Source organism: Diorhabda sublineata, chromosome 7 (genome assembly GCF_026230105.1).
Source record: "Diorhabda sublineata isolate icDioSubl1.1 chromosome 7, icDioSubl1.1, whole genome shotgun sequence".
Classification (NCBI taxonomy): domain Eukaryota; kingdom Metazoa; phylum Arthropoda; class Insecta; order Coleoptera; family Chrysomelidae; genus Diorhabda; species Diorhabda sublineata.
In genome coordinates, this window is record NC_079480.1 from 25,299,110 (window position 1) to 25,325,418 (window position 26,309).

General features: G+C 33.4%; 1 protein-coding gene across 2 annotated transcripts; it reads left to right on the forward strand.

The window, feature by feature from the left end:
• LOC130446398 (proton channel OtopLc-like) lies at window positions 1-25,890 on the forward strand. 2 transcript variants are annotated; one of them, XM_056782643.1, is made up of 11 exons: window positions 1-1,630; window positions 3,253-3,567; window positions 6,641-6,730; window positions 8,991-9,205; window positions 10,339-10,422; window positions 16,361-16,524; window positions 18,330-18,456; window positions 18,513-18,758; window positions 20,544-20,632; window positions 21,145-21,328; window positions 24,962-25,890. In XM_056782643.1, exons 1-11 carry the CDS (start codon window positions 1,605-1,607, stop codon window positions 25,459-25,461), a joined length of 2,040 nt encoding a protein of 679 aa, XP_056638621.1. In that variant the 5' UTR covers window positions 1-1,604; the 3' UTR covers window positions 25,462-25,890. The 2 variants fall into 2 exon arrangements, with proteins under 2 accessions (XP_056638621.1, XP_056638622.1); XM_056782644.1 differs by lacking the exons at window positions 1-1,630; window positions 3,253-3,567 and adding an exon at window positions 6,342-6,429.
• Window positions 25,891-26,309: the final 419 nt, after the last annotated feature.

The following is a 26,309-nucleotide window of genomic DNA, read 5'->3' on the forward strand; positions in this document are numbered from 1 at the left end:
ATTGAACTAACAAACAATGGGGTTCCGTTCTTTATTCAGGCGAAAGCAAAGTACGCGGGCGTGGTAGAGATAAAAGAGGGCGAGTCTACAGAAAAATTCGCGCAGTGTTGTACAAATGAAAATGTAGCTGTTGGAGGAAATTCCTGGATAGTTTGAGTCGGAATTTCAATAGAAGCGAAAACCGAATTGGTTTGTATTGAAACTGACGGTAGATCGGCGGGATTAACGTAAACCGATACATAGAAGATATTTTACGGCAGTTCCATCAGCGACCTCTTCATCCTACTGCAGGAAATACCGCTCCACATAATGCAGGTTTCGTATTTCAGTATTTACAGGATGTTGGAATTGCCGCTATGGATGGAATGGTGTATAGTCCGGACTTTAATCTTATTGGGTATTTATGGGATAGACGGATCACTTGTTTGTGTACTGCGAAGCAATTGCTGATCCAGTTCAGTTCAAAAAACAGTGTTAAAGTTTCTTTCAAAAAACGTTTTTGCTTCTATTCTGGTCGGCAATTCAGTTGAAGAAAATCTATACAAAACAAAAAGTTAAGGTCTTCCCTTGGGTCAGATGTCTGGATTTACTAAATTTGCATATTTCCCATGTGAGAGGGAATAGTAGGAACCGAGAATAGCGTTGGACAAGAATAGACTGACTACTTTAACACCTGGAAGTCTTGATTTTCAAACAGTTTTATTTTTATCAGATCAAACTCATTAAATTTATTGAGTCGTTCAATAAGGAAAGGTAGTAGAGTAGAATATTCATTTTATTTCTTCATATTAACATTGCTCTATACAAGTTTGCCCAAATTGCAGAAAACTTTGCCAGCGGTAGTTCATGGATAGAAGAAAACCATTTGCGATTTTGATTATTATTCCTCCTTGTCCAGGTCTTCGTTAGTTCGTAACCGTCTCAAGATGTCAGTGACCTGGAGATCGTTTATTGGATCACGTCTCAGCAGCGTGCCCACTTGAACTTATGTAACGCTAGAAATCAACAAAATAAGCAGAACAACAAAAATTGTCATCAATGAAAGCTACTCCACTAAGTTGTTGGGTGCAGTTAAAAACTGATTCTGTTAAGTGTGGCTTGCATTCAAATATTGTTGTCAAGTAATAGATGTTTGTACAGAGAGGAATAAAAAGTGATAGACGCACTTATTATGAAAGAATAGGCATAAAAAAACTATATAAACATATATAACTAGATCTAGAAAAACGTATTCTAGTATTTACTTAAGTGATCAGAAAATTAATCGTCCAAATTTTTACACCAGTCCGCAAAGTGTATTCCAACGTTTGTCTTACTAATTAGCATATAAAAACTTCTCGTCTAGCACTCGTTGCAAATTAACCAGAATGAAATTTATTAAAACATTATCAGTGGGTCTCACATTGGTTGTCACAATATCTCTTTACGCGGAGATTCCAGAAGTTTTGTTCACAAAACTATTTTACGTGCTAAGTTATAAGAATAATTTTTCCGCTGGAACGGGATACATTTTCATTATTTTTTTATTTTGGATAAAGTTTTTAATAAATAAAATTTACGAGCCACCAGGGAAAGTGGAAGAAGGAATATAATTAGGAGTTTTAATGGACACCGTGCAGGAAGAAAACAGGTGAGTTGCTTTATGTTAATTCGGGCGAAAGTATAGGGTCATTTACAATGTTTTGAACCCCTACAACACATTTAGTACCGCTTGATATTGAAATAAATATTTCAAATTTGGTAGTAGAATGTCCCGGGAATTATATACCTACGATTAATGATCCTTTTGCTCCGCTATAAATCGAATAAATTATTTAACATCACGTCAAACTGTAACTCATAGAGTCACACTACAAACTGACAAGTATGAGCTTTTGGAATAGTAGAAACCCGAATTCGAGAGAGTTACATGACAGTACCACAGTGAATCGTGTCGAGCAATGCGCGGTGATTAGATATTCATGTTTAAAATAGTTTCATCCGACTCAAATTCATAAAGAGTTAATAGATATCATTGAAGAATCTGTAATCACATATCATATAGTGAAAATGTGGTCTTTTGAGTTTGTGGTATACAGTCCGATACCAACGATCATGTAAATGAAGTAAATGATGTAAAAAATTGCCTGTACGATAGGTACCACGAATATTAACAAATGTACACAAGCAAACTTGAAGAGACATCTGATTCCGTCTTTCAACTCTGTATAGACAAGATGAATGACATCTTTTTGAAAGTTTCCATCATTATGATGCAGAGACCAAATTGCAAATACCTTCATTACAGTGCAATAGTTCTAAGTCATATATTTATTATCAAATATATGATGATATGGGTATGATGAAGAAATATTATGTAAAATATTATAAAAAATGTTTTGCCATTTACACTGTCATATTAATTTTTTTTTTTTTTCGTGATTGTTTGAGCTCTATAATGACTATTTGTTTATCGTTATGTAAACAACATCAAAGAAATACAAGGAAAAGATTGTAGGTTAGACAGAGAGTATCCAGACGTGAGCAGTTGGAAATTCAAACCATCTATTTAAATAATATTTAAGTTAAGATCTAAAACATTACGGGAACTATTCAAGAATTGATAAAACTTTTTATTTTGTGGCGTAAAAAGTCCATAAATTGATTTGAAGGAAAAATCCTCATTTGAGTAACAGTATAAGCGCGAAAACATTTTTTTAAAGAATGAAGAACGAATTGACTGAGAAATAATTAATCGTTTGTTTCTTGTAGTCACCATTTTTGATAAAATAGCATTTTGATTGGAAATATCGTAATATGTTCTCTCCAGGAGATCAGAAGCTAGTTGATCCATTATACTCTAATATTTTTCATGGGATATTTGATAATAAATATATGACACAGAATTATTATAGTGTGATACAGGCCAAAGTGAGGAATTCGAGGAATCTAACCACCACAAAAAAAAATCAGGATGCAACATTCAGCAGGTCAAGTAATGATAACTGTATTATTGGACGAGAAAGGCCCAAAATATCTGCAAAATTGAGAAGTTCTGCGACTCTGTTAACTTTAAAAGCGATTATATAACAAAATAAAAATAATATCTTATCAATTTTTTATAGTCAGTGAAACGAAGACGGAGCAAAGGGATCAGTCCTCTTACAGTTACAGTACTTTGAACGAAATTGTTGTTGTTAACCAAACCACTCATTCAAGCTATCAAATTATTTGAATCAAGATACATTTTGCTAACTTTCATCTTATTTCCAGCCTCTCCTCTTCACTGAGTCCAATTGTAGAAAACGATGCATTTTCATTACCTGCATCTCCACAATTACCGACCCTGCAGTCAACAGGATCTCAGGTTTATCAATCTTCAACTGCTCCTCAAGTATCTCAAATAATAAACGATTTTATGAATTCTTCAAATAGAGCAGCACCTGAACAAATGACAGATAGCACTAATAATTCAAGAAGTAATTCTCGAAGAGCTTCGGTAATAATTCAAGCACTCCGAAGACCATCACAAGCTGTAGCTCTGTCGGCTGCACAAATTGTTATGTCACAAAGGCGATATATATTGGGGTGAGTGTATGATCGAAACATTTACATTAAGTTTTCTCCAACGCCCATGGTCTTGAAATTGAATGCGTATCAGTTATGTCAAAATTATGGAAGTGCCAACTGAAAATGTAGATTTAAATGTAATAGTAAAGTGAAAGTTCACAGTATTGGTTCAAATATTGATTTAGTATTATAAGTCAGTATCTTCAGGTGTATCGGCAATCAATCCTGTATTTTTGAAATCGTTGCGGATACGTAGAAAGTTAGCGGGGCGAGTTGACAAGGTTACCGTTATTTTCCCCACCTCAAAGCATATCAGGGGGCATGGAACAGTGTCGAAAACAACACCGAGCGTTTGCTACGAGAGCGTTTCACCAAACCAGTAGCTATGTAGCAGATCAGCGTCGTTTTCGTACTTATTCTTATAAGTTATTGCGATCAGCCTGTGCCTAGTGAAAATTTAATAAAATTGTGTGAGACAAATTTTGAAAATATCGGTGCAAACGAGCTCCAGAGAATGTTGAACGCGTGAGAGTTGATGTAGCGATCTTGAAATCAGATTTGTACCATCATTCTTACAAAATTCAAGTGTTTTAGGTATTCAATGAAAACGATTTTACTGATCCACGGAAATTCTGCGAAACGTTTTGGGGCATGTGAACCCACATTAACTTCCCCACTCAGCCAAGGTAAGAGTTTGGTGTGCCATGTCCTCATCGGGAATCGTGAACCTCAACTTTACTGATCATACTTGATTCCAACAAGACGGAGTCACAAGCTCCACGTGTGAGCATGAATTTTGTTAATGAGATTTTCCCAAATCGTGTGATATCTCGAAAAGGAGCGATCCTTGGTTTTCATTTTTTCTATTGAAGAATCTCATAAACTTGTAAGTTTATGTACATCCAGCTAATATTATTATTCAATTCTACGAGGTATAACTCAAAAATAATTTGAAAAAAAATTTAATTTCATATTAAAAAAGGAAAAAACGTTATCCCATTCTAAATATCCTCCATTACAACTGATACATTTGTTCCACTGATCGGAACATTTTTTTGTACTCATTTGTAGAAATAACTGACGGATTCTTCTTCATTTATTTCTTGACTTCTTTTATTGTGATGGAATAGGTGATGTTTCTTTTTATTCGTGAAAATAAGAAATCTTGTCTGCCAACACTCAATTTTTTGCTCAATCTTCTTAACATTTCCAAATAATATAAGGTAATGAGTTACACCTTTAAAAGCTCCGTCCACATTTATGCAGAGAGTTATTGGGTGAACAATATATCTTTTATGAGCTGTATGTTGAAATTAATGCATATAATTAATCATTTTTAGCATTGGTTTCTTAAAAAATAGCTGATTTTATTGGTAATTGCTGCAAAGCTAATTTCTTTCCTCAAAAATTTTGAGCATTAATAATAGGTATATAGACTGGCTGTTCTATGAAAAGAGTTAGATACACATCCACGAGAACAGACAATCTTCTATCAATACAAATAGCAAAAACTTGAGATTTTAGTGAAAGTGCCTTGGTCCACGATGAGGTCCATAAAGAGGGCTTCAAATCTTCATATGCACATTTAAAATTTCCAATATGTAATTTTAACATCATCAGTCCTTGGTAGAATTACTAGGACTACTACAACATACAAAAAAATATTTAGATTTAATCCTCTAAACCACTGATAACACCATGATAATAAAATAATTCCATAAATTTGTACAATTATCCTTGTAAGATCAGTAATTTGCATATAATGAGACCTTCTGACTCTTTTTTTGATTCACTTCAAATAATAATATAAATTCCAAATTCGATATTCTCATTTCAAATTGGCGCGGTCACACAACAGTACAAAGCCACCATAAGAAAAGTGATAGAAGCACAAAGAAGTAAGGGAATACCCACGAAGAGTTGGGCTAGAACAAGTTGCACAGGTAGAATGTAGAAAGGATATTCTCATTTCAAACTGGCGCGGTCACACAACATTATAAAGCCACCATAAGAAAAGTGACAGAAGCACAAAGAAGTAAGGGAATACCCACGAAGACTTGGGCTAGAACAAGTTGCACAGGTAGGAGGTAGAAAGGAAAAAACAATACGAATGACGTAAAAACGGACCGGAAAGAGTGGAAATAGATAAAAGGAGAGTGAAAAATTAATCCTTAATACTTTGATGCTTGAAAGGCAATAGAGAGACCTAGAGAAGACGTATTTTTATTAAGGAACGATGAAAATACAATCATTGTCTGATTTCGTTTTTATGATCATTTCAAATGATATTATGGATACAATATATTTTCATTTTTAATAAGTAAGATGATAATATAATAATTTCACAATTTCAAACCATTACCCTTGTCAGGATCACAAATATAGTGGATAAAATCTTGTACTATAAATATAGTAGGTGAAGGAATTTTAGTCCATTTTAAATAATACATTCAAAATTGAGAATTCTTACTAAGAACAAATGATAATGTGATAACACAAAAATATACAAAGCACTCCTCAATTCTAGTGATAAAAATGTGACATAATTAACAGCTTTTACGTTAGATTTATTCAAAAATTGTTTTGGTTTAAATGTTGTCGTTTGTTCAAATAATAGAAATTGAATATTATTTCACTGACGTCAAAAAAAATATTTTTTTATGTGAGTATCACTGAAATTTTCCAGCATATTTCGTTCACTAGCTGGACGAAGGACGTAGACGAAATTATTCAGTGACAATAGATTAAATAAACAATTAATTGCAGATTAGATTTTATACGTCATTTATCCATTTCAATAATACAATTTGGTGTGAAAACATGTTCGTAGAACTTATGTAGTGTGATGGACCCTAAATTTGACATAGTAAAATTCTTAGAGTGAGTGAAGAATCAATATAATTAAACTCGATATTTTACGAACGATCAAGGATCGTTAATCACTAGATAAACCATAAAGTCACTTGTTAGAACAATCTAGAACGTTTAGAGTGCTGAGAGAAATCAAACAACATAAGTGATAAACTCATTACAACACTACTACAACTATTTCTTTTTCAGCATTATCGTATTTTAATAATTTGTATTTCAGGCTTTTCAACGATTCTTCAGATTTATCAAAAAAAGAAGACATGGAAAACAAAGAACTGCAGAAATTGAAGCACAACAGGAAAATTGGGGAGTATGTATATATAACTGAATAATAAACAATTTAACATATCAATGTACATCACTCAATAAGTCGTTTTACTAGCTAAGAGACACATTTTTTGTCAAAAATCAATTTTATTCATCAATTTAATCTTCTTCAAGAGGAATAAAATCATTCCAACGCTTTTATAAATTCTCGTTGCCGTGCCGTGCTTACCGTACTTCTTCATTTGAGATACATTTCTTACCAGGGAGCATTTTTTGAGATCAACGAATAGCCAGTAGTTTCTGGGACTAAACGGTGGATGAGGAAGCAATTCGATAATTTTACTATCTAGTATGAGTCCTAGATATTTCCCCTCTGTTTTCCACTCATTGGCGTCTAGCTTGATGGGCTCGAGGCTGAGTTTTTTCTTCCCAGTAAGCGAAATTAGGTAGGTCTTACTCGTGTTGACGTTCAGCCCCACCGATCCATACCACCTTTTTGTATAGTTGGGTACTATGATCGATGACTATATCGTCTGCGTATCCTTGACTTAGCATGTCAAATTCAGTCAGCCCGCATAAGAGTTCGCCTACTACCAAGCTTCACTTGAGTGGGGATGCGACTCCCGCTTGTGGACATCCCCTGTTAGCAGTAACAATAATTGAAACGTTGTGCCATCCTTTCTTCGTATAAGTTTTCGTAAAATCTTTTGGTAATTATTAAGTTGCAAACAACATACATAAAATCACATGGAAACACCCTATTATAGTACATATACTGTAATTCAATTCCAATCGTCCTAACAGTTTGGAGAGTCGCGAAAAAAGCGCTAACCACTGTATTACTCGTTGCGCTGGTCTAAATACAGCGACTATAACGTGGATCATAACAGCGTGAATCGAAAGTTATGTGGATTATTCACTGGTACAATAAAATAAGGCGAACTATTTGATGTTTTTTTAGAACTTCGCAGCATTAATGTCGTGCTAGTAATCGTTAACGTACTTTGATTAGAACAGCAATAAGGCATCGTCTACCCAACAGTGTTCTGGTTCTATGTGTAGGATAATTGAACGTCCTCTTTTACAGGAAGAATGTTTTAGTCTGGTGGTAATCCAGTTTCGTTTATTCCAAAATTCATTATCGTCAAGCTACGATATCATTTCTTTTTAATAACACTTTCCGTTTCCTATTTTAAATCTAAAAAAATGTAACGTAAGTATATGTCTGTTTTTTGAGGATAATTTTCATTACCTAACATTCAATTGCTTTACTAAGAAGTACAAGGAGAAGCTTTAAGTATTTGACAAATCTTTATACTTGATAATTTTCAATAGGGTTCACTCTAGTGACATTATAAAAAATATATATGATCCTTCCCGTAGAAGTTTTCACTTCTTGAGAAACATTGAAGTAATTTCTTGTTATCAGTCACTGAGATTAAAATTTTTCGCTAACCTCCTAGTGTTAATCGCTGAGTATATGAGGGCAAAAAGAGATTCCAAAGTATAATTTTATCAAAAAAATAATTTCAATTTCAAATTTGTTCCTAAAAATGGCCAACTAAAAGTAACTTCTTTCAAGTCTAAAATCATCAAAAATCACTTTTAAAGCCTAAAAATACCTTTCAAGTTTGAATTAGATCTCAAAAACCAAAATATGGAGTAGGGTCTAATATCATCTATAAACACTTTTCAATTTCTAAATTTTCAAAAAAAGGCCTTTGAATGTCTAAAAATGGCCATCAAGGTCGAATTAGATCTGAAAACACCTTTAAAGATGTAATTTCGTCTAAAAACACCTTTCAAGTTTAAATTAGATCTAAAAACACAAAACTATGGGATTTAGAGGTCTAATGTCGTCGAAAAACACCTTTTAAGTTTAAATTAGATCTAAAAACACCAAAATATGGGATTTAAAGGTCTAATATCATGTATAAACGCTTTTCAATTTCTAAATTTTCAAAAAAGGCCTTTGAATGTCTAAAGATGGCTTTCAAGGTCGAATTAGATCTAAAACAACTTTAAAGATCTAATTTTGTCTAAAAACACCTTTCAAGTTTAAATTAGATCTAAAAACACGAAATTATGGGATTTAGAGATCTAATGTCGTCGAAAAACACCTTTAAAGGTCTAATTTCGTCGAAAAGTTGTTTGTAGCATACGCATTAAGTGAAACAGCAGATAATTTAGACAAATACTGGAATTATTGATGATAAATAACAAATAGAAACTGCTTCTTCTATACTAGACTTGTGTGTGAAATTAAAGTCTCAATTAACTAATTTTGAAAATTTACTTTCTAGAGATGCTTTGTCAATAATCCTATCTGCACTTTATGCCAAACTGATCGTCGTACTTGGTATAGCATTTCCCACATTAGAAGTTATCACTAACGCGAAAACATTTTTCTATCAAGGTTTTTATTTGTATTTGTATATTGGAAGTATATTATTTGTTGTATACATGTACGCTACTCTACTTAAAGAAAAGGCGCTCGTTGAAATGATAAACAATTACAGTAAGTATAATTTGATAGAAAGTATATAGAATTCATAGAGATATATTTCCTTCTCTGATTGACTTCTTTGTGAAACGATTGTAGTTCTATTATACAATAAACAGGTCTCCTTTGGAATGTCGAATTTTAAGCAATGACAGCTGTATTTACGAGGATGTGCCAACTCGTGATCGTGGTTGTCATGAAGATTAGACAACTCGTGACGGATTCTAATTATGAAATGAAAACCAAAAATAAAATATATATTTACAACGTATTTCTGTCAAAAATATTTTACACCCTAAACACATAATAAACTAAAAAAAAAATAAAAAAAAATATTACATTTTGTATCTATAAGAGACCTGTTTCACAAATTCATACGCTATTATTTTATTCCACTAACCTAACCTGACCTTCTGAGGTGGGGTGGAAACTAATGCCTTCCTCGCAGCGGGCTATGCAATGCTGAAATCACCTCACTAAAACACCCTCCTCGTTGTGCTCCTTGGGAGTTACGTACGCCAAAAGGACAACAAATTGTCATATCATCGGGGAACTTAACCTAACCTAACCTAACCTAACCAATTGCAAGTGTGCATTATGATGCATGTCATTTTACAAATTACGGCTTGCGCAAATTTTGAAAATTCATATCTCTATTGTATATTGTTAAGTACTCACCTAATAGTAAAATTCAAAGGATTTGGAAATTATAGGTAGTAATTTTGGGATTTCCCAGCTTTACTAAGTGAATTAGGTACCAAATTCCAGATGATACTATTAATGAATCTGTCACGAGTTGTATTATGTACTCGAACTACCCTTTTTATTGTTTTTTTGTGTAGTTAAGTGAATAATTCGTAATGAATTCTAATTTCCCACTCATACTCGTGGAGAATGACTATCATCTCTTGGTCGTTGAAAAATATACTATACTTATATATCGATTTCGTTTTCACAAAAAAATATATTTATAAAAGTTTTTTCAAGTAATTATGGCCATCACCATAAATCGTTTTATAAGGTGGTTGTTTACTGTTTAATTTAATTGTTCAACAAAGTATTTGGAGATAGCTCACTTCAACAGGGAGTTTTACTGGTGGCTGATGTTTTCAAAAAGGCTGGAATGAGATTTTAATTGATATTTGTAGATCGAGGAAAGTCGGGAGTACTTCAAAAAACGTCACGTGTCGCCCCTAAATATGGAAGTTTCTACTTGAGGTTAGGAGCAATAGGTATGTAATTAACTATCATATAAAAATTATATTCATTTCTTTTAATAGAGCTATGTATTCATTCCAAATTTCTATTGCCTCTAAATCGTCAATTGAGGCCGCTTTACATGATACATCTTGCAATGCAATGTATATTTCTTGATCAAATAAGCTACGAAACCTCCTTCATAGACACCTGCCTACACACACCCCCCAGGTAGGTTTAACTATTCTTAAATGGAGACGTGTTTCTGGTCATTCCAGTACGCGCAGTTATGTCGATTGGCCTCACAGTTCAGCTTAAAGGTTGTTTCTTCCGACCACTAAATGAAATGAGATCATCCCGACTGTATCTGAGTTACCATTCGCAAAATTCCAATCTGCGATCGAAATCATCCTCGTGAATTGTGTGAAGAACTCTCGATAGTGTATGCGTTTCAGTATTCGTCGTAAAGAACCATTGAATAGTTGAGGTTCTCAAATTGGTTGGCCAGCGGTACTGGTTCCATATTTTCGTTGGTTGTCACAGATACCGATCGCCCAGAACGTGACACGTCGACAACATAGCTCGTTTTTAAGAATCTCTGGTACGTCTTCCAAACTGTTGAACGATTTGGCAGAGACGAGTTCGGAAATTATTGTTGAAATTCGGTAAATATAGTTTCGTAATCTGCTTTCGTATGCAGATACCTCGGAACGAAGAAACTCTTTCTTGAAGCGTGAACTTGTATCGGTTTTTCTTTCTGAAAACGCGTCTTCTCGACGAGCACGTATTATCATGACTCAGACACAACTGTCTGAATCACGAACATGCTTCGTTTAAATCTTTTTCGAAAGCGTTGCCAGACTTATGCCGTGCTAGTTGCAATTCTGGAGAGTAATCTAATTACATACTTTTAATTATGGAATTTTGGTTAGTGGCAGCCAAGATGCAATGACAAGAGACTTGTAATATTCATGCAAATATTACATGCTTATCATTGTTGTTTTTCTAGTCGCTGCTCCTTTATATACATGCCCATAATTGCTTTAAAAGAATTATGTCTTTTGGAAACTTATGTCTTCTTTGATAATAGCTTCGAGTAATAAGATTATATTTAAATTGGATTTTAGCGTCCCTAAAGCTTTAATTTTTTTCATTTCAACGATATTTCTTTCAATAAATTATAATATAATTATAATTTTTTAGTGAGTAATTGACTTTATACAACCGTAACTCACGCTTGAGATTGCATTAGCCCATATACGACTATACGCTATCCGCGCTCTATCTCAAAAATGGTTGGTTGTATGGAAAAAAAGTTCAAACAAAAGCTGTAGAAAATTTCATACTCTACAACTTTTATAATGAATACAAATCTTATTTTAGCAATAGGAACCGAGATATTCACAAAAAACCGATTTTAATGACCTTTGACCTTCAGTATCTTAAGACGCGGACACGGCAGCAATGGTGAATTTTGAGGCAATATTTAGAACGACGAAACAAAGGTTCATACCAATTTTCAGCTTATTAATTTTTATTCCGATGTTGACTCCTTTTTTTACCAAATATGACTGGACTATAACTCACCATATTCGTAGAAACTTGAGCTTACCCAAACTCAATTTATTTTTAATACTTATAGCAGATTACGAAGTATTAATGTATAGATGAGTCCAAATATTGTTTTAAAAAATTAATCAGAAAATCTAGTGATAATTTAACAAATTAAAAATGTCAAAATATTTCATTTTTTGGGATAATGGAAGTGCCACGGACAGACGCACATATTGTTAAGCCGCTACTGTTTAAAAATGATTTTTATGCGTGTGATAAAACTATATTTCATCACTTCACTCGACAATTTGAATAACGTAAAATGTTTTCCTTTATCATATTTCTGTCAAACTATTTTCATATAAGTATAGTTCAAATTGATAAGTATACGGAATCAAATTTCATACGTTTATCAATGAATAATTAGTATGACCACAATGAAGTTGTATATCGAGCTGAAGCTATAACGCCTAATATACTATATTAATCAATTGGGATTATTATTTCCAACAAACAATAATAATTGTTGTAAATCGCACTAACTGCATTTCCATTGCAATTTCGCAACAGCCCTATGTAATAATCCAGCAATTTATCCAGTAATTAAACGTTGTGAACGCAGTTAAACTCTATCGATTGACTGGGAATCCCCTATAAAGGATTGCGTTAAAAATTGTTTGCATGGTTTAGAAAGTTTGCTGTCCTTTATTGTTTACCGTAAGTAACAATTCATTCTTTCAAAGGAACGGGAACATTATTAAATATTTACATTTCTGTCCGATATATATTCGAGAATGTTCCCAGAAGGACCTGGACTAACCTAGAGATGGCGATAGTAGCTGCTTGGAACGTACTACTGTATTAGAAAGTACAAAATTTATACAACATATGTTTCAAGTTTCAAGACATCACGTTGTTTAGTATTTGTTTGGCAGCCATCAATACTGAAAGTTATCATTGAATTTGTATAGAAAAAATTGGTCATCGATATTTGGGCCTTAGCCCAACTATTATAAAAGCTGAGCTAGATTCTACTTTGGGCGAGACTGCTTCTTCGTTATCAACAGTAAAATATCTGATAGCAGAGTTTAAACGAATGAAACCGTATGACTTACGAAGACCAGCATCGCAGTGCTCGACCAAATGATGTGACGATTCCAGAAATGTTGAAGAAAATCCACGAGACGGTACTAGATGATCGTCGACCGAAAATGCGCGAGCTAGCATAGTAGGCATTTCAAAAAGTGCGTTACATCACATATTATCTGAAAATTTAGACATGAGAAAGCTGTACGCACAGAGTCAAGAGGATGTTTGCATCGAGTGTTTGGCACTGTTGCACCGAATGTTTGTACCTTTTCGTTACCATGAATGAATCGTGGGTTCAACACTTTACACTCGAAAAGAACAATGAAAACAATAGACTGAAAAAGGAGGATCGGCTCCAAAGAAAGCAAAGAGCGTTTCATCTGCAGGTATGGTCAAGGATTGGGATGCGCGTGGGATAATTTTTCTTAAATATCAAAAATAAAAAAAGGGAATATTATGAAATTGATTCATCAAAGTTTGAATTGCTACCTCATGCACCATTTTCGCCGGATTTGGCCCTCTTTTCCCATTTTTGTAGAAATGGCACGGTGGTCAGAGATTTTTAAAAAATTAAGAGGTGATATCAGCAGTTAATGGCTACTTTGAGGACCTTGACGGTTTATCATAAAAATATTGTAGCCATTTGTAAGCAGCACATTTATTTACAAAGATATTATGTCCTTTTTGCCACAGTATACCAATGTTTTTTTGAAATTTGATGTATTAATTGTTGAATATAAGAAGATAATCTTCAAAATATTTTATGCGAAATTACATAATTGAACAAGGTCAGAAACAGTGGAAACGAATCAACTCTTGGAGACCACCGAAACGAAAATTATCAAGCGAATCTCGGGTATAGCACTATAGAGCTAGAAAGAAGCGGAAACATCAGATCATATGACGTAGATAACATTAATGAATGGATGTGTGAGAAGTAATGGAACCAACATATGAGTCGAATGGAACTGACTGGTAAAAAGACATAAATCTCCAATTGGAACATTTAGTAGAGGTCGATCGGAAAGAGGTGGAGTGACAATATAGAACCAGGATGCAGAAAGGTATTGCTGAAGGTACCAGCGAGATATCTAGAAGAAGAAGAAGAAGAAGAAGAAGAAGAAGAAGAAGAGGTAACTAACATGTATAAAGGTCCAGTATTAGTTATTATGGATGTCAAAAATAGTATCCCTACAAAATTCACTCATATCAACAGTTCAACGATGATGATCCCGATCACCGTATGTAGATTTATCATATTTTGCAAAATTTAATCAACCACAATCCTCGTTTTAATAAACAAATAATGTATTCTGATGAGGCAACATTTGTCTAAATAGTTCAGTTAATAGTCAACATTGCAAAAATTATAGTCAGGATAATCTTTAATAGATGATTAAAGGTTATATCAACGACAAATATGTCAAAGATAATGTCCATCGGAGCTTCTATATTTCACTCGATTCCTCCACGGAAGTTTTGAAAGGGCAGCGAGTGCCTATACGAGCATTTGATAACAGAATATAAACTCGATTGGAATATATTCGCTATATAGTTGCTAAACTACGGATGGCGGTTCATTTAAAACAGAAAACATCAGGGAATTTTACTTTTTACATCGGGAATTATTGACATTCAAATATTCGAAAATTGACCAAGTAATGCAATTTTGTAAGGAGTAGAGTTCAGGTACAGTTCAGCCAGATTTTAGAAGATTTGGATGAAAAGTTTTCTGATGTCTATGTTTCACCGATATTCGGCAAAGTCGATGCATAGTTTTAAAAGCATTTTTTGATCGCACCTTTTTGGTAAATATGAATAAATACTCGACTGATATGGATGTGAAGTTACTGGGTAAAAATCTCATTCTAAAATGTAATTAACTGAGGCTGTGAAAAAATCAGGTAAAAAATCAACTGTCGGATCATTTTTCTCATTTAAGATAATCCAATCACGCATTATGAGCATGATGTACGCAAGATTTTGAACCCGTGTTTTCTTGGGAGGTGAAGACCAATACAGTGTCTCCAAGACCCCCAAACATCACGACTCAACATTTTTTCCTATGATGTTATCTAAAATAAAAGATGTATGTCGATAAATCCCATAATTCACAGATGCTGCATGATTGAATTGGGACAAAGTTAATAAATTAATCTCAAAAATCTCAAAACTGTTGACGTTATTAGAAAGCTCATTTTTAACTAGAAGTAAACCCCGAAAAATTGAATTTGTTCCATAATTTAACCGCGCTTTCTATTTCAGTTTTAATTTCAGTTTGTTTCCAGCAATTTCTTATCTTAAATGTTTTTTTCTTTGGTCTCCTTTCTTATTTCTCAATCCTTTTCCAATTTCTTTGAGTGTTCACTTATGATTTTTAAATGTTTTCTGTAATTATTATTATGCTAAGTTCTTCATATTTTTCATATACTTCTTCAGATCTTCTATTTTCTTTTTTGCGCCACCATTTCTTCCTTTTATTTACTAGTTTATATTTTATTAGTTTCGTCTATTTTATCTATAATTTGATTACCTTCTTCAATCTTATTATCATTCACGTTCTTTAAGGCCATCCATAAATTAAGTCACACGTTAAGGGAGTGGGATCGACGAAGTGTGACATTGTGTGACAAAGCGTTGCAAGTGATCTTAAATTTCGTGGCATTACATTTCAAATTATTATCTAAATATTAAAACATGAACTTTAAACTATTACTTTACGAAAATCTCAAAAACCTATGATATCAATCGTTTTGTCAACCACTCGATCTACTAGAGTTATGTGCCAACCGCTTAGGCGCCCATTTGATAAATTCTGTCAAGCACATTGTGTCTAGCAGTGACTATATTTTTGCAATAGAAGCCATGAATCAACACAAACAATTACATAATATGCGCGTTTTCAAAAAATTGCTGCTATAAGTGCCAGAAAACTTGTTTGTGCAGATGATGACGAAGATGCTGTAAGGTTCGATGAAACAGATGTTGATACAACTAATGTTCCTGGAAACAACCCAAACGAGAACGAAGTAGCTGCTGAGCTATTTTTGTTTTTGTTAATCTAATTAATATATTTTCTCATTTTTTGTTTTGTTAATTGTGCAATTTGATTTTATTAAAAACTACTTTAAATGGAAATAAAAATAATTTCTGAACCGTTGTTTTCATTTAATAATTTCTAAATGTAATTTGCAAAATATGTGACATCACTGACATTTTGACGCATGGATACACGTTATAATATAAAAATCGAATATATCATTTTATTTTTTTTTTACTTCAAACTATAATTTTGATATCCTGTATTAGATATATTGTTCTCTATTTCAGCTTTCGGAATTGGAAGTATGGTATATTCCGGATTGGAGTTTGGACGATACTTTGAGCTTAAGAATAATCTAGAATGCAATTCTAATATCCTTCATGCCATAACTCCTGTTACTAGAATGGTACTTACTTTAGTTCAGGTGCAATTCATATTTCTTAATAGCAAGGTAAAGTTTATTGTTCTTGTTTAATTTCCAAACTTACTGTTTCGGATATTGTTGGATATTGGTAGTTATCTAAATATCTGACTAATTTCTAATACTAACATCAATGTATATTGACGTTTCATTTTACTAGAAGTTAGAGAATCGGAAAATTGTTCAATCAATCGCTAGTAATAATATAAAATATAAATTAAGCACTTGAATTGATGAGATTACTTTACATAGTTAATGTTCCGATAAGAGTGAATTTCGGTTATACGAGGTGTGGCTATTAAGTAAACTAGAGTTGCTATAGAAAACGTACTCATGCGCCAAAGGATAACATCTTGGATAACTTATTTTTTTAGTGTTTATTATTCGCAGCCACGTAATGTTTGACAATTCATAGGTTGAATTATGTTGTGTCTTCTAATTTTTTGTTTATCAAATTATGTATCCTTGTTGCCGAGACATCAACAACAAAAAGGATAATGAGAACCACATAGATGAAAATACTGCAAACCATCAAGGGAGTGACCCTCAGGGACCAAATAAGGAGTGATGACATAAGAGAAGAATTGAGTGTACAGGATGTGGTGAGATGAGTCAAGATTCTGGAGGGATCACGTAGAAAGAATGCCAGAAGACAGATGGGCAAAGTGGGCTAAAACTCAGACACCGAGCACAAACAGACCACCAAAAGGTGGTACGACAGTTGGAGTTCAGCTTCTCAGGAAGATCCAGGAAGAGGGCCAAACGTACAAGATTGAACAGGACCTGATCCTATTGAAAAAAGAAAAATAAGAAGAAGTATCCTTGTAGCCTCATTTTTTTTTCAATCATTCGTCTTTCGCCTCTAAGTATTCAAACTTTATCGATTTCTACAATGCTGTCCATAATTATTTCCATTTAACTATACTAAGTGACAGAAATTCGAAGTCCCAGTATTATTGAATTTACTAGTTTAAGTCAGATCTAGAGGAATATTACCATCTCATCAGGATAATACTTCAACAAATCATAATTTTTTTCTCTAAATGTTGATTGATATATATCTTAGACACATAATTAATCACTCAATACGTCGTGTGACTAACTAAGAAAAACACATTTTATTTTTTTTTGAGATCAACGAATAGCCAGTAGTCACTGGGGGTCAGATCTAGACTATACGGTGAATGGGGAAAGCAATTCGAAGTTTAATTCGTTCAATTTAACCATAGTTGCTATCGACTTGTGAATATGTGCATTGTCTTGTGGAAACAGAGGCTTTTTCTTCGATATATGAGGCCGTTTTTTCTTGATTCTTGCTTTCAAACTATCCAACAACTCTATTCAGTATTCGCTATTGATTGTCTCTTTCTTTTGGAGATAGTCGATGAACAATATTCAATGCGTATCCCAAAATACTGAAGCCATAACCTTCCCAGATTACTGTTGTGCCTGTGGACGTGGTTAGGTTAGGTTAGGTTAGGATTCCGGAGTGAAATGATATCGACGCAAAAAATCTGATTTATCACAAGCAGCGATGATAAATTAACACTTGAAATTGTTTTGAAAATAACAAAAGAGGCTTCACTTAAATGGCTTTCACTTCTTTCTGACTTATCGAAATGTCATGAAATTTTACATATAGTCTTTTGAAAATTGGTACTTCATACACGTCAAATAGATTTAACAATAGCAGCGCCATCTGTGAGTCAGTCATACGACTTATTGAGTGATATAATATATGCAAAAAATTGTTGAAAAAGAATGCGTGATACTGGGTGATCTGTTTTATATGCCTCAATGTATATTACGACGATTTACTTTTCAAATTATTTCAGAATATAGATTTCAATGATCACAAAACTATCGCTAGATTTGGTATAATGCATATGATAGCAACCAATTTATCGGAATGGTTGTACGTGTTGGTAGCTGAGACTAAGCACGAAATCATCCATCTATCAGGTGGGTTAAAAAAGGTCTTTATAATTACAAAACTAACTTTTATTGTGAATATATAGAAAATCGACATGCAGTAGAAACAGTAGACAAATTTTGTCAAGATGGACTAATAATGGGATCATTAGTTGCGAATGCCAGTCCATTTTTGTTTCCATGTACTATTGAGTACAGTCTTATCTGTGCAGTGATACTTTTTGAAATGTGGAAGAAGATCAAAATGGAACCGAAGCATAAAAATGTGGAAAAAGATAAAAACGTTAGATTTCAACCTGAACAGAATAAAGTAATGACGCATTTTCAGTTTGGTGAGTGTTTATCATTATAAACATTACGTAAAACGTACTTCGATTATTATATTAATACAAAGTGATCCAGAATTATGTACAATCGAATATACAACTTCACCACTCACTTCATCCTGTTTGAATTCACAAAAAGGTGTCATTTTAATAATTTCAACGTTTACGCTTTATTCTACTAAACATTTTCAAAAAATATGTGAAGTAATAGCCAATTCAATTAAGTCGTGTTTGCATACAGGGTGGATTTCATCATTTGTTACCATTTCCACCATTCCTGGAGGGTTACCCATGACTCTTAACCGTTAACGAGTAACAATTTCTTTCACATAAAGATGATTATCCAACACCAAGAGCTGTTTCAATCGCTTGATAGGTATACTATGGATTTCATTCGATCGTATGCCTCACTTTCTCAGTGTTTCCAACAGAACTTGAAGAACAGTGCCTACTAACACGTACTTCATTACCAAGTCATATCCTCCTCTTTTTGTGATATGTCAATCGCTTTGTTACGTTTTACATGAAATATTTTTCATATTATTTCTTTCGCTTGTTGTGGATCAGTAGTTACTTCTGTTTTAGTATCACGTTCTTGAAGACATCAATTTTTTGTCAACCTTCTACTACATTCAAAACATTGTATAATATTTCTCCAAAACGTCCTCTATCTACCTCCTATAACCACTACTAAAGGTTAAATCTTGTCTACTTATTGTGGATCAGTAGTTACTTATATTATATTATCACGTTCTTAAAGACATTAATTTTTTGTCGACCTTCTACTACATTCAAAAAATTCAATGAAATCTTTCTAAAACGTCCTCTATCTACATTATATAACCACTACTAAAGGTTAAATTGAATGTAAATTTGAGGCGACAAATTTGTATCTATTTGCTGTTCTACAGATGCCAAGTTAGAGTTTAGCGGCAATCAAGGATGTAGCATCCTTATTACTTATAAACATCTTTTCGGTAACTTGAAGTTCAGTTGAGGACTGCAACCTTTCCGTAGATAAGACCCAATTCTTTTTAACATATATTAGTGTGAGTTGTTTTCAACATATCAATGCTTAGCTTCCACTAGAACGCAGCTGATTATTAAGGATTTACATCACCAAATGTGTGTTGCAGCCATTGAAGACTGGCAAATTTTATTCTGTAATAGCAGCGACTCAACTATAGTCAGAGCTTACTATTTGAGGATTAAAAATGTAGTGTTGCCAGCTTCTAATCCTCTAGTTTCGTGGCATCTGGAATATACAAAAGTTGTATAGGATCTCTTTAATAGTTCTAAAAATATGCTCTCTTTGGGGAATTGTATTTTTCTTCTTCTGCAGTTGAAAAAGTGTGTAAGAAGCAGTAGCCTTATTACGTATTATTTGGACGTACTAGAAATTAATATACATAGATCTGAATCACCTCGTATTAAGTATATATAAGGTTCGTTTCAACAAGGCAGTTACCGCTATACGAACGATCCTTATTTGTGTTCCGACTGAAGTATCGTTTGTGAACCGTTTCCGGGAGGATCTTTTCGATGCTGGGTTGGTAGCAAGTACAGTTACAAGAACCGTGCATAAGCAGAGATTCCGCAGAAAATATCATTTAAACGCTTCCATGACCGTTCCAAGAACGATCTAGACTAGCAGGTTGGAACAAACCTAGAGTAATGAAGTTCTTAGAAGAATCCAGTACCATGATTTAATTTCAATTGTAATTTACAGAAATACATATATTAGTTTCTTCTAACAATGAATATTTCTATTTCTATTCTTTCTATTTTTAGATCAATTTGGAGGTAAAGTTATAAATCCGAATCACCATTTTACTATCGATTGCTCCAATGCGCACAAAGGTCTGTTTGCAGGCATATTAGTGAGTATATTATATATCGTTTCACTTGGTTAGTACAGTTTTCAGAACGAGGTGTAGCTGGTGGAGAACCTACCAGCTACGTTATGCTCAAGTCTATGGGAGACAGAAAAATTTAATATCTAGCTACGTAACTATTTTGTTATAAACAACTTGCATCAATATGCGCAAATTCAAGTTGTTGAAAGAAGTTGTTCAACCAATCTCATTTCTGAAAATAGATGCCATGTTTTTATATTAGGACGACGAACCACATTGAATTGTTTGTCTACCCACCGTATTCACCTGAACTGACCTTTATTGATTTTGTCCTATTTCCCAACCTTAAATATTCACTTGTAGGATTATTTGGAAGGAGTCTATAAATGAGTGCGCGGGAAAATTATTGTTTCTTTGTTGTGCCGGAAATTTCTTAGAAAATCCTCCAATTTCAGGACTCACATCTATTGCTACATGGAGTAGTAATTTTCTTTGTAGACGCATTAGTAACTTACGCTGTGATTTCTGTATTTTAGGTGATTGTATTAACCATCATTTCACTAATAATGTTCTTTGTTCTGACAAATACCAAACGACAAAACGAAAAAGTTGCTATATTCGAGGTTAACGTCGTAGAATTATCTTTGTATGTTGTAACTACTTTGGCTGTTATCGTGGCAATGATAAAGATGCGACACTTCAAATACGACCGGAAAAATGGTAAGTTTTGGATAGAAGTATCCCTGCTTCAATTTAAATATTATAGAATAATTATTTCGCTAGTAGAAGCGATTGAAAACATATTATTAGGCAGTTATTTGTTGCATCACCAGAGCGGTGTTCCTTGTGTAAAATTCTTAACTATGTAGAGTGGTTTTTTCATAAAATTTCATAATAACTTTGGCGATTTGGAATTTGTAGACGTTTGAGTGGTATCTGATTTTATGGTATTAATATACCTACTAACCAATCAATCCTTTCAGCTGATTTCAATGCCTCAGTATGCCCACTTTTTGGTATTCTATGGAGAAAAGGGAGGTATTAATATGATAATTGGAATGAACAAAAAAATGTTAACCATCAACAACACTGTGAACATGAACGAAACATCATAGGCTTGGTTTTTTCTGAGGATGGCTTGACAAGAAACAAATAATGAATCTTGCACTTTGTTTTTCATTATGTAATGTTTTTGTCACTGCATAATGAGTCCTACTATCTGAAATCAATCTTTTATCTATTTCCATTTACTCTGTAGAGTACTTTACAGCCACGAGGAAATGAAACAAATGAAAAACTTACCGGAAAATTAGGAATCAACAAAAACATTAATTTAATAAAAGTGCTTCACTCAATCATCAGATCTTACCGACATTATTTGGTCGTTAGAACCAAAATCACTAAAGAATAACTAGATGTCTCTTAACTCTAATCTGGTATGATGTGTGGACAATAAACAAGGTCAGTGACAATAGTATGGACAATGGAAACGAAATAGCAGACGATATGGCCAAAGAAGCTGAGTCTAGGCCAGGACCAGAGCAGAACAACAAACGAAGCGATCGAAAAAAAATCGGCGGGACACAACTTTTTGCTATGGTGGAATAAATCTGCAGATTAAGGACAAGCAGTGGAGTTCATATTAGATCAATAGCCAAAATTCACAACAAAACTGATAAATAGAGACAGGAAAACGTTTAAAGCTATAGGTTGTTGATTGTATAAGTTCTACCAATCATAAAAAGAAATATACTGCTATAGTTTGACAAGCAAATAACTGTGACATCAATAATTTAGTCCCTAAATCGACAAATTTCATAATAAGAATACAACTGAACTAAATTTGATAAGAGATATGAATATCAATGAAACCCATTCACTATCTCCATAAAATAGTAATTTATATGCTTGAATTATTAGTCCTTTTTCAAGATTTAATGATAAATTTTCGTAATTTCCTATTTTTTCAATGGTATTTAAGTCTCAATTTATACTGTGGAAACTTGATTTTAATCACAAAAAGCTGCTGGTTTATTTATTTCGTTGGTTGTTAATTCAATTAGAAGATGCGCCCTTGCAAGTGAGGCAAAATATGTTTTTTAAACTAGTTGATTGTACAGCATATTTATCAAGGAATGGAGGGAACTATAATTTCTAGATTGAACCTAATCTCCAGATCTTATCTATTTCGATTTTATCCACAGGGTCGGTTAAGAGTAATCTTACCAATAACGGCGATATGTAAGTAAGGATGTAAGGGGTCATCCGCAATCGATCTTATCTCTATAAAATCTTCTTTCATATTACAAGAACTGATTTTAGTTGCAAGATTATCAAAATTTCTGTGTTGTGATGTTTTTCTTATTTAATTACAGTTTCTAACGGTGTGGTGAATTCATAAACACGTTGTTTCTTACTTACTTAAATAATTTATTCATATATCAACATTAAATACACTTAACTATTCCCCATTCACCAAACTATGCACTAAGATTAATTACTAAACACTTATCTAATTCTTAACATACTAATTCATTTAAATACGCTAATCCTATGTGTTTACTACGACTTATATACTGAATCATCGGCTGCTCATATCCTATAATTTTTTTCCTAGAAATCTCTAGTTTGTAGACAAAATAATTTCTTGGAAATTGACTTCATAAAAATAGCCACAACATACTATAAGCAGGTTGTAAGAAAAATATAGAAAAATTGTCGCCGTATGTAATAAAACATAATGTAAAAGAGAATCGTATCCCTCCAAATTTTAGATTCTATCAACATGATATATCAGGACCGGCTCAACTGTCTATATCCCATGGTTATTTACACTATTTAGCGTATGGTGTCGTGGCGACATAAACAATAGACCACTTTGCAAATTTTTAGTTTTGACTATCATTCTTAAATCCCGTTCTACTTCTTTCGGCCTTTTAGATCTGATTCTTTCTTTTCCAGCTTCTAATTTCCACTGCAACTATCTCGCGTTGTTCTCATTTAAAAAAATTTTTCACTGTATCAACTTCATAGGTCCTAGAATTGTTATTATATTACGAGGATGTATTGATATCTAGTTAGCCTAGACCAGTTCCATGCATAAACAAATATTGCGTTACCATAGCGACGAACAATAACTTATTAGAAGTGTCAGTGAAAAGTTTGACGTTAAAAAAGTAAACCAGAGTTACGCATAAATTAAAAGAAAAAAGATGTCCACCGAAATTGTGAAAATAAAGTACCTGTATTTATAAGGGTTAAGAGGTAAGCAGATTTACGAAGATATGCTTTATACCCTTGGTGATCAATGTCCTTCGTATGCGACCGTGAAAAATTGGATTCCAAGCTTCAAAAGAGGTAAGTTTTCCGTTGAAGATGATGACCTATCGGGAAAGCCAGGTTCTGTGTCAGTCCCCGAAAATATCGATGCAGCTCATAACATGATTTTATCAGATAGAATTGGGTTAAAACGGATATCTGAAGCACTGAATATTTCATACGAACGCGTTCATCATATAGTTCACGTCAATTTGGACATGAGAAAAATTGCTGCAAAATGGATCCATCTCCAAATGTTTGAATGTTGACCAAAAGCGTGCAAGGGTAGAAGCATCGCGTTCGATCTGTGCTCGATTTAAAAACGATAAAGACTTCTTAAACCTAATTGTTACTATGGATGAGACTTGGGTACATTTCTACGATCTAGAAACAAAGAAACAATTGATGGAATGGGGTCACTCTGGTTCTCCAAGATCTAAGAAGTTTCGTGTTCAAAAATCTGCTGGAAAATTTCTTGCTTCAGTTTTTTGGGATTGTCATGGAGTAATCATGATTTATTTTTTGGATACGGGTAGAATAATAACTGGAGATCACTATTCGACATTACTGACCACTCTATGGGAAAAAATTAAAGAGAAAAGACGCGGAAAGCTATCCAAAGGTGTTTTGTTTTTGCAAGACAATGTCCCTGCACACAAATCTCATGTTGCCATGCAAAAAATTCATGATTTAGGATTTGAATCACTAGAACACTCCCCTTATTCGCCAAATTTGGATCCATCCGACTATCATCTCTTGCCTCAACTGAAAAAAAGTTTAAAAGGTCGTAAATTTTCTTCCAACTAGGAGGTAATGAAAGCAGTGGAGGTCTAGTTTGCAGCAACGTCTAGAGACGTTGCAGGTTCGTTCTTATAAATATATCCAATTAAGAGAAGAATATGTTGAGTATTTTTACATTGAAATTTGTTTGGTTCTATAGTAGGCTAAGTATTTTTCAATATATCCTCGTAATTAGTTTTTTCAATTGGAAAAATATACATAATTTTCTTATTTATTTGTATTGATATTCTATAGGTCAAGAAGGCAACAGCTCGGGAATTGGTTTGGACTGCATTTTGCTGGTGGTGGCTCAAACTGGCATGTTTATTTATTGCGTATTTTCCGTAATTGGTTGTTGCTTCACGTACGACGCTAACAACGAAATCGAAGTCGCAGTCGAGATCTTTTCATTCATACAAACTTGTATCCAAACAATTTTCATTTTGGATGCGTGGTGGAGAAGATGCAGAAACATTGAACAATTCAAATGTAAACCTGGAAAAGAAATTATAACTTTTCTAATAGTTGCAAACATGGCGATGTGGGCGATAAATACTTTGGAAAAGAACAGAGCGGAGTTTAGGCCTAGTCATTTGGATTTTTTCGGCGATTGGGCTTGGACTATCATAACGCACATTTCTATGCCTTTGGCTATTTTCTACCGGTTTCATTCTACTATATGTTTATTCGAAATTTGGAAAACTGTTTATAAAATTAAAACTAAATATGATACGAATTCGGTACCCCTAATGTAATTCATCTGTCATTTTTTTGGTGGTTGAGGACTATGAGAAAATAAATGAATTATTATATATCTATAAGATGAATCAGATTGAAATATCCTGACGTTAAAAAATTATCAAGTATTTTATGATAAGATAAGATTATTGAATCAGTTATTTACTTACCATCCAATTTCTAAAACAGACATGACTAGATCTTTTCTATTATTGGGAAGCTTAAGAAACTGATCTAATCATCATTATTTGAGGGATAAGAAGAAGAGCGCTCTGTCTTTGTATAATTCAGATCTGGATTCAAAATGAATTATTCTAAAAAAAAACTGAAATTAGATGAAACTAAGTTGAATTTCACAATTATAATTAATTAGTTGATTTGTATTAAATTCATATTTTATTTGTAAGATACTTAATGTTTTTGCTAGAATAAATTTTATAAATGAAGTTGTGTTTTACTCAAACCTATGGTCAAGTACGTAGTGGCAAATTATTATTTTAAAATATATCCGGAAGCGTCGCTGACATTTATTTTATATATAAACTACCGGTAAACCAACACTCACGAATTTATTATCTGGTCTTTCGAGCCGGATATGTGCCAAGGACCTATGGAAGGACCACATAGTGTTGTCGGGGGTGTTGGTGTAGTCAAAGCAAACAATATATTCCGTACTAAAAGAGATTTTTGATATTGTTGGTCTACAAACCACGTTCTCTATGTTTATGTGAAATCTAGCTAACGTTTTCCATATATACGGTCTACAACATATTTCGACTCATTTTCTACTGGATAACATGAAGGCCTAATTTAGAAGCTTGAACTTTCCTTCCGAAACAATATTCAGATAATATACTTCAATCAA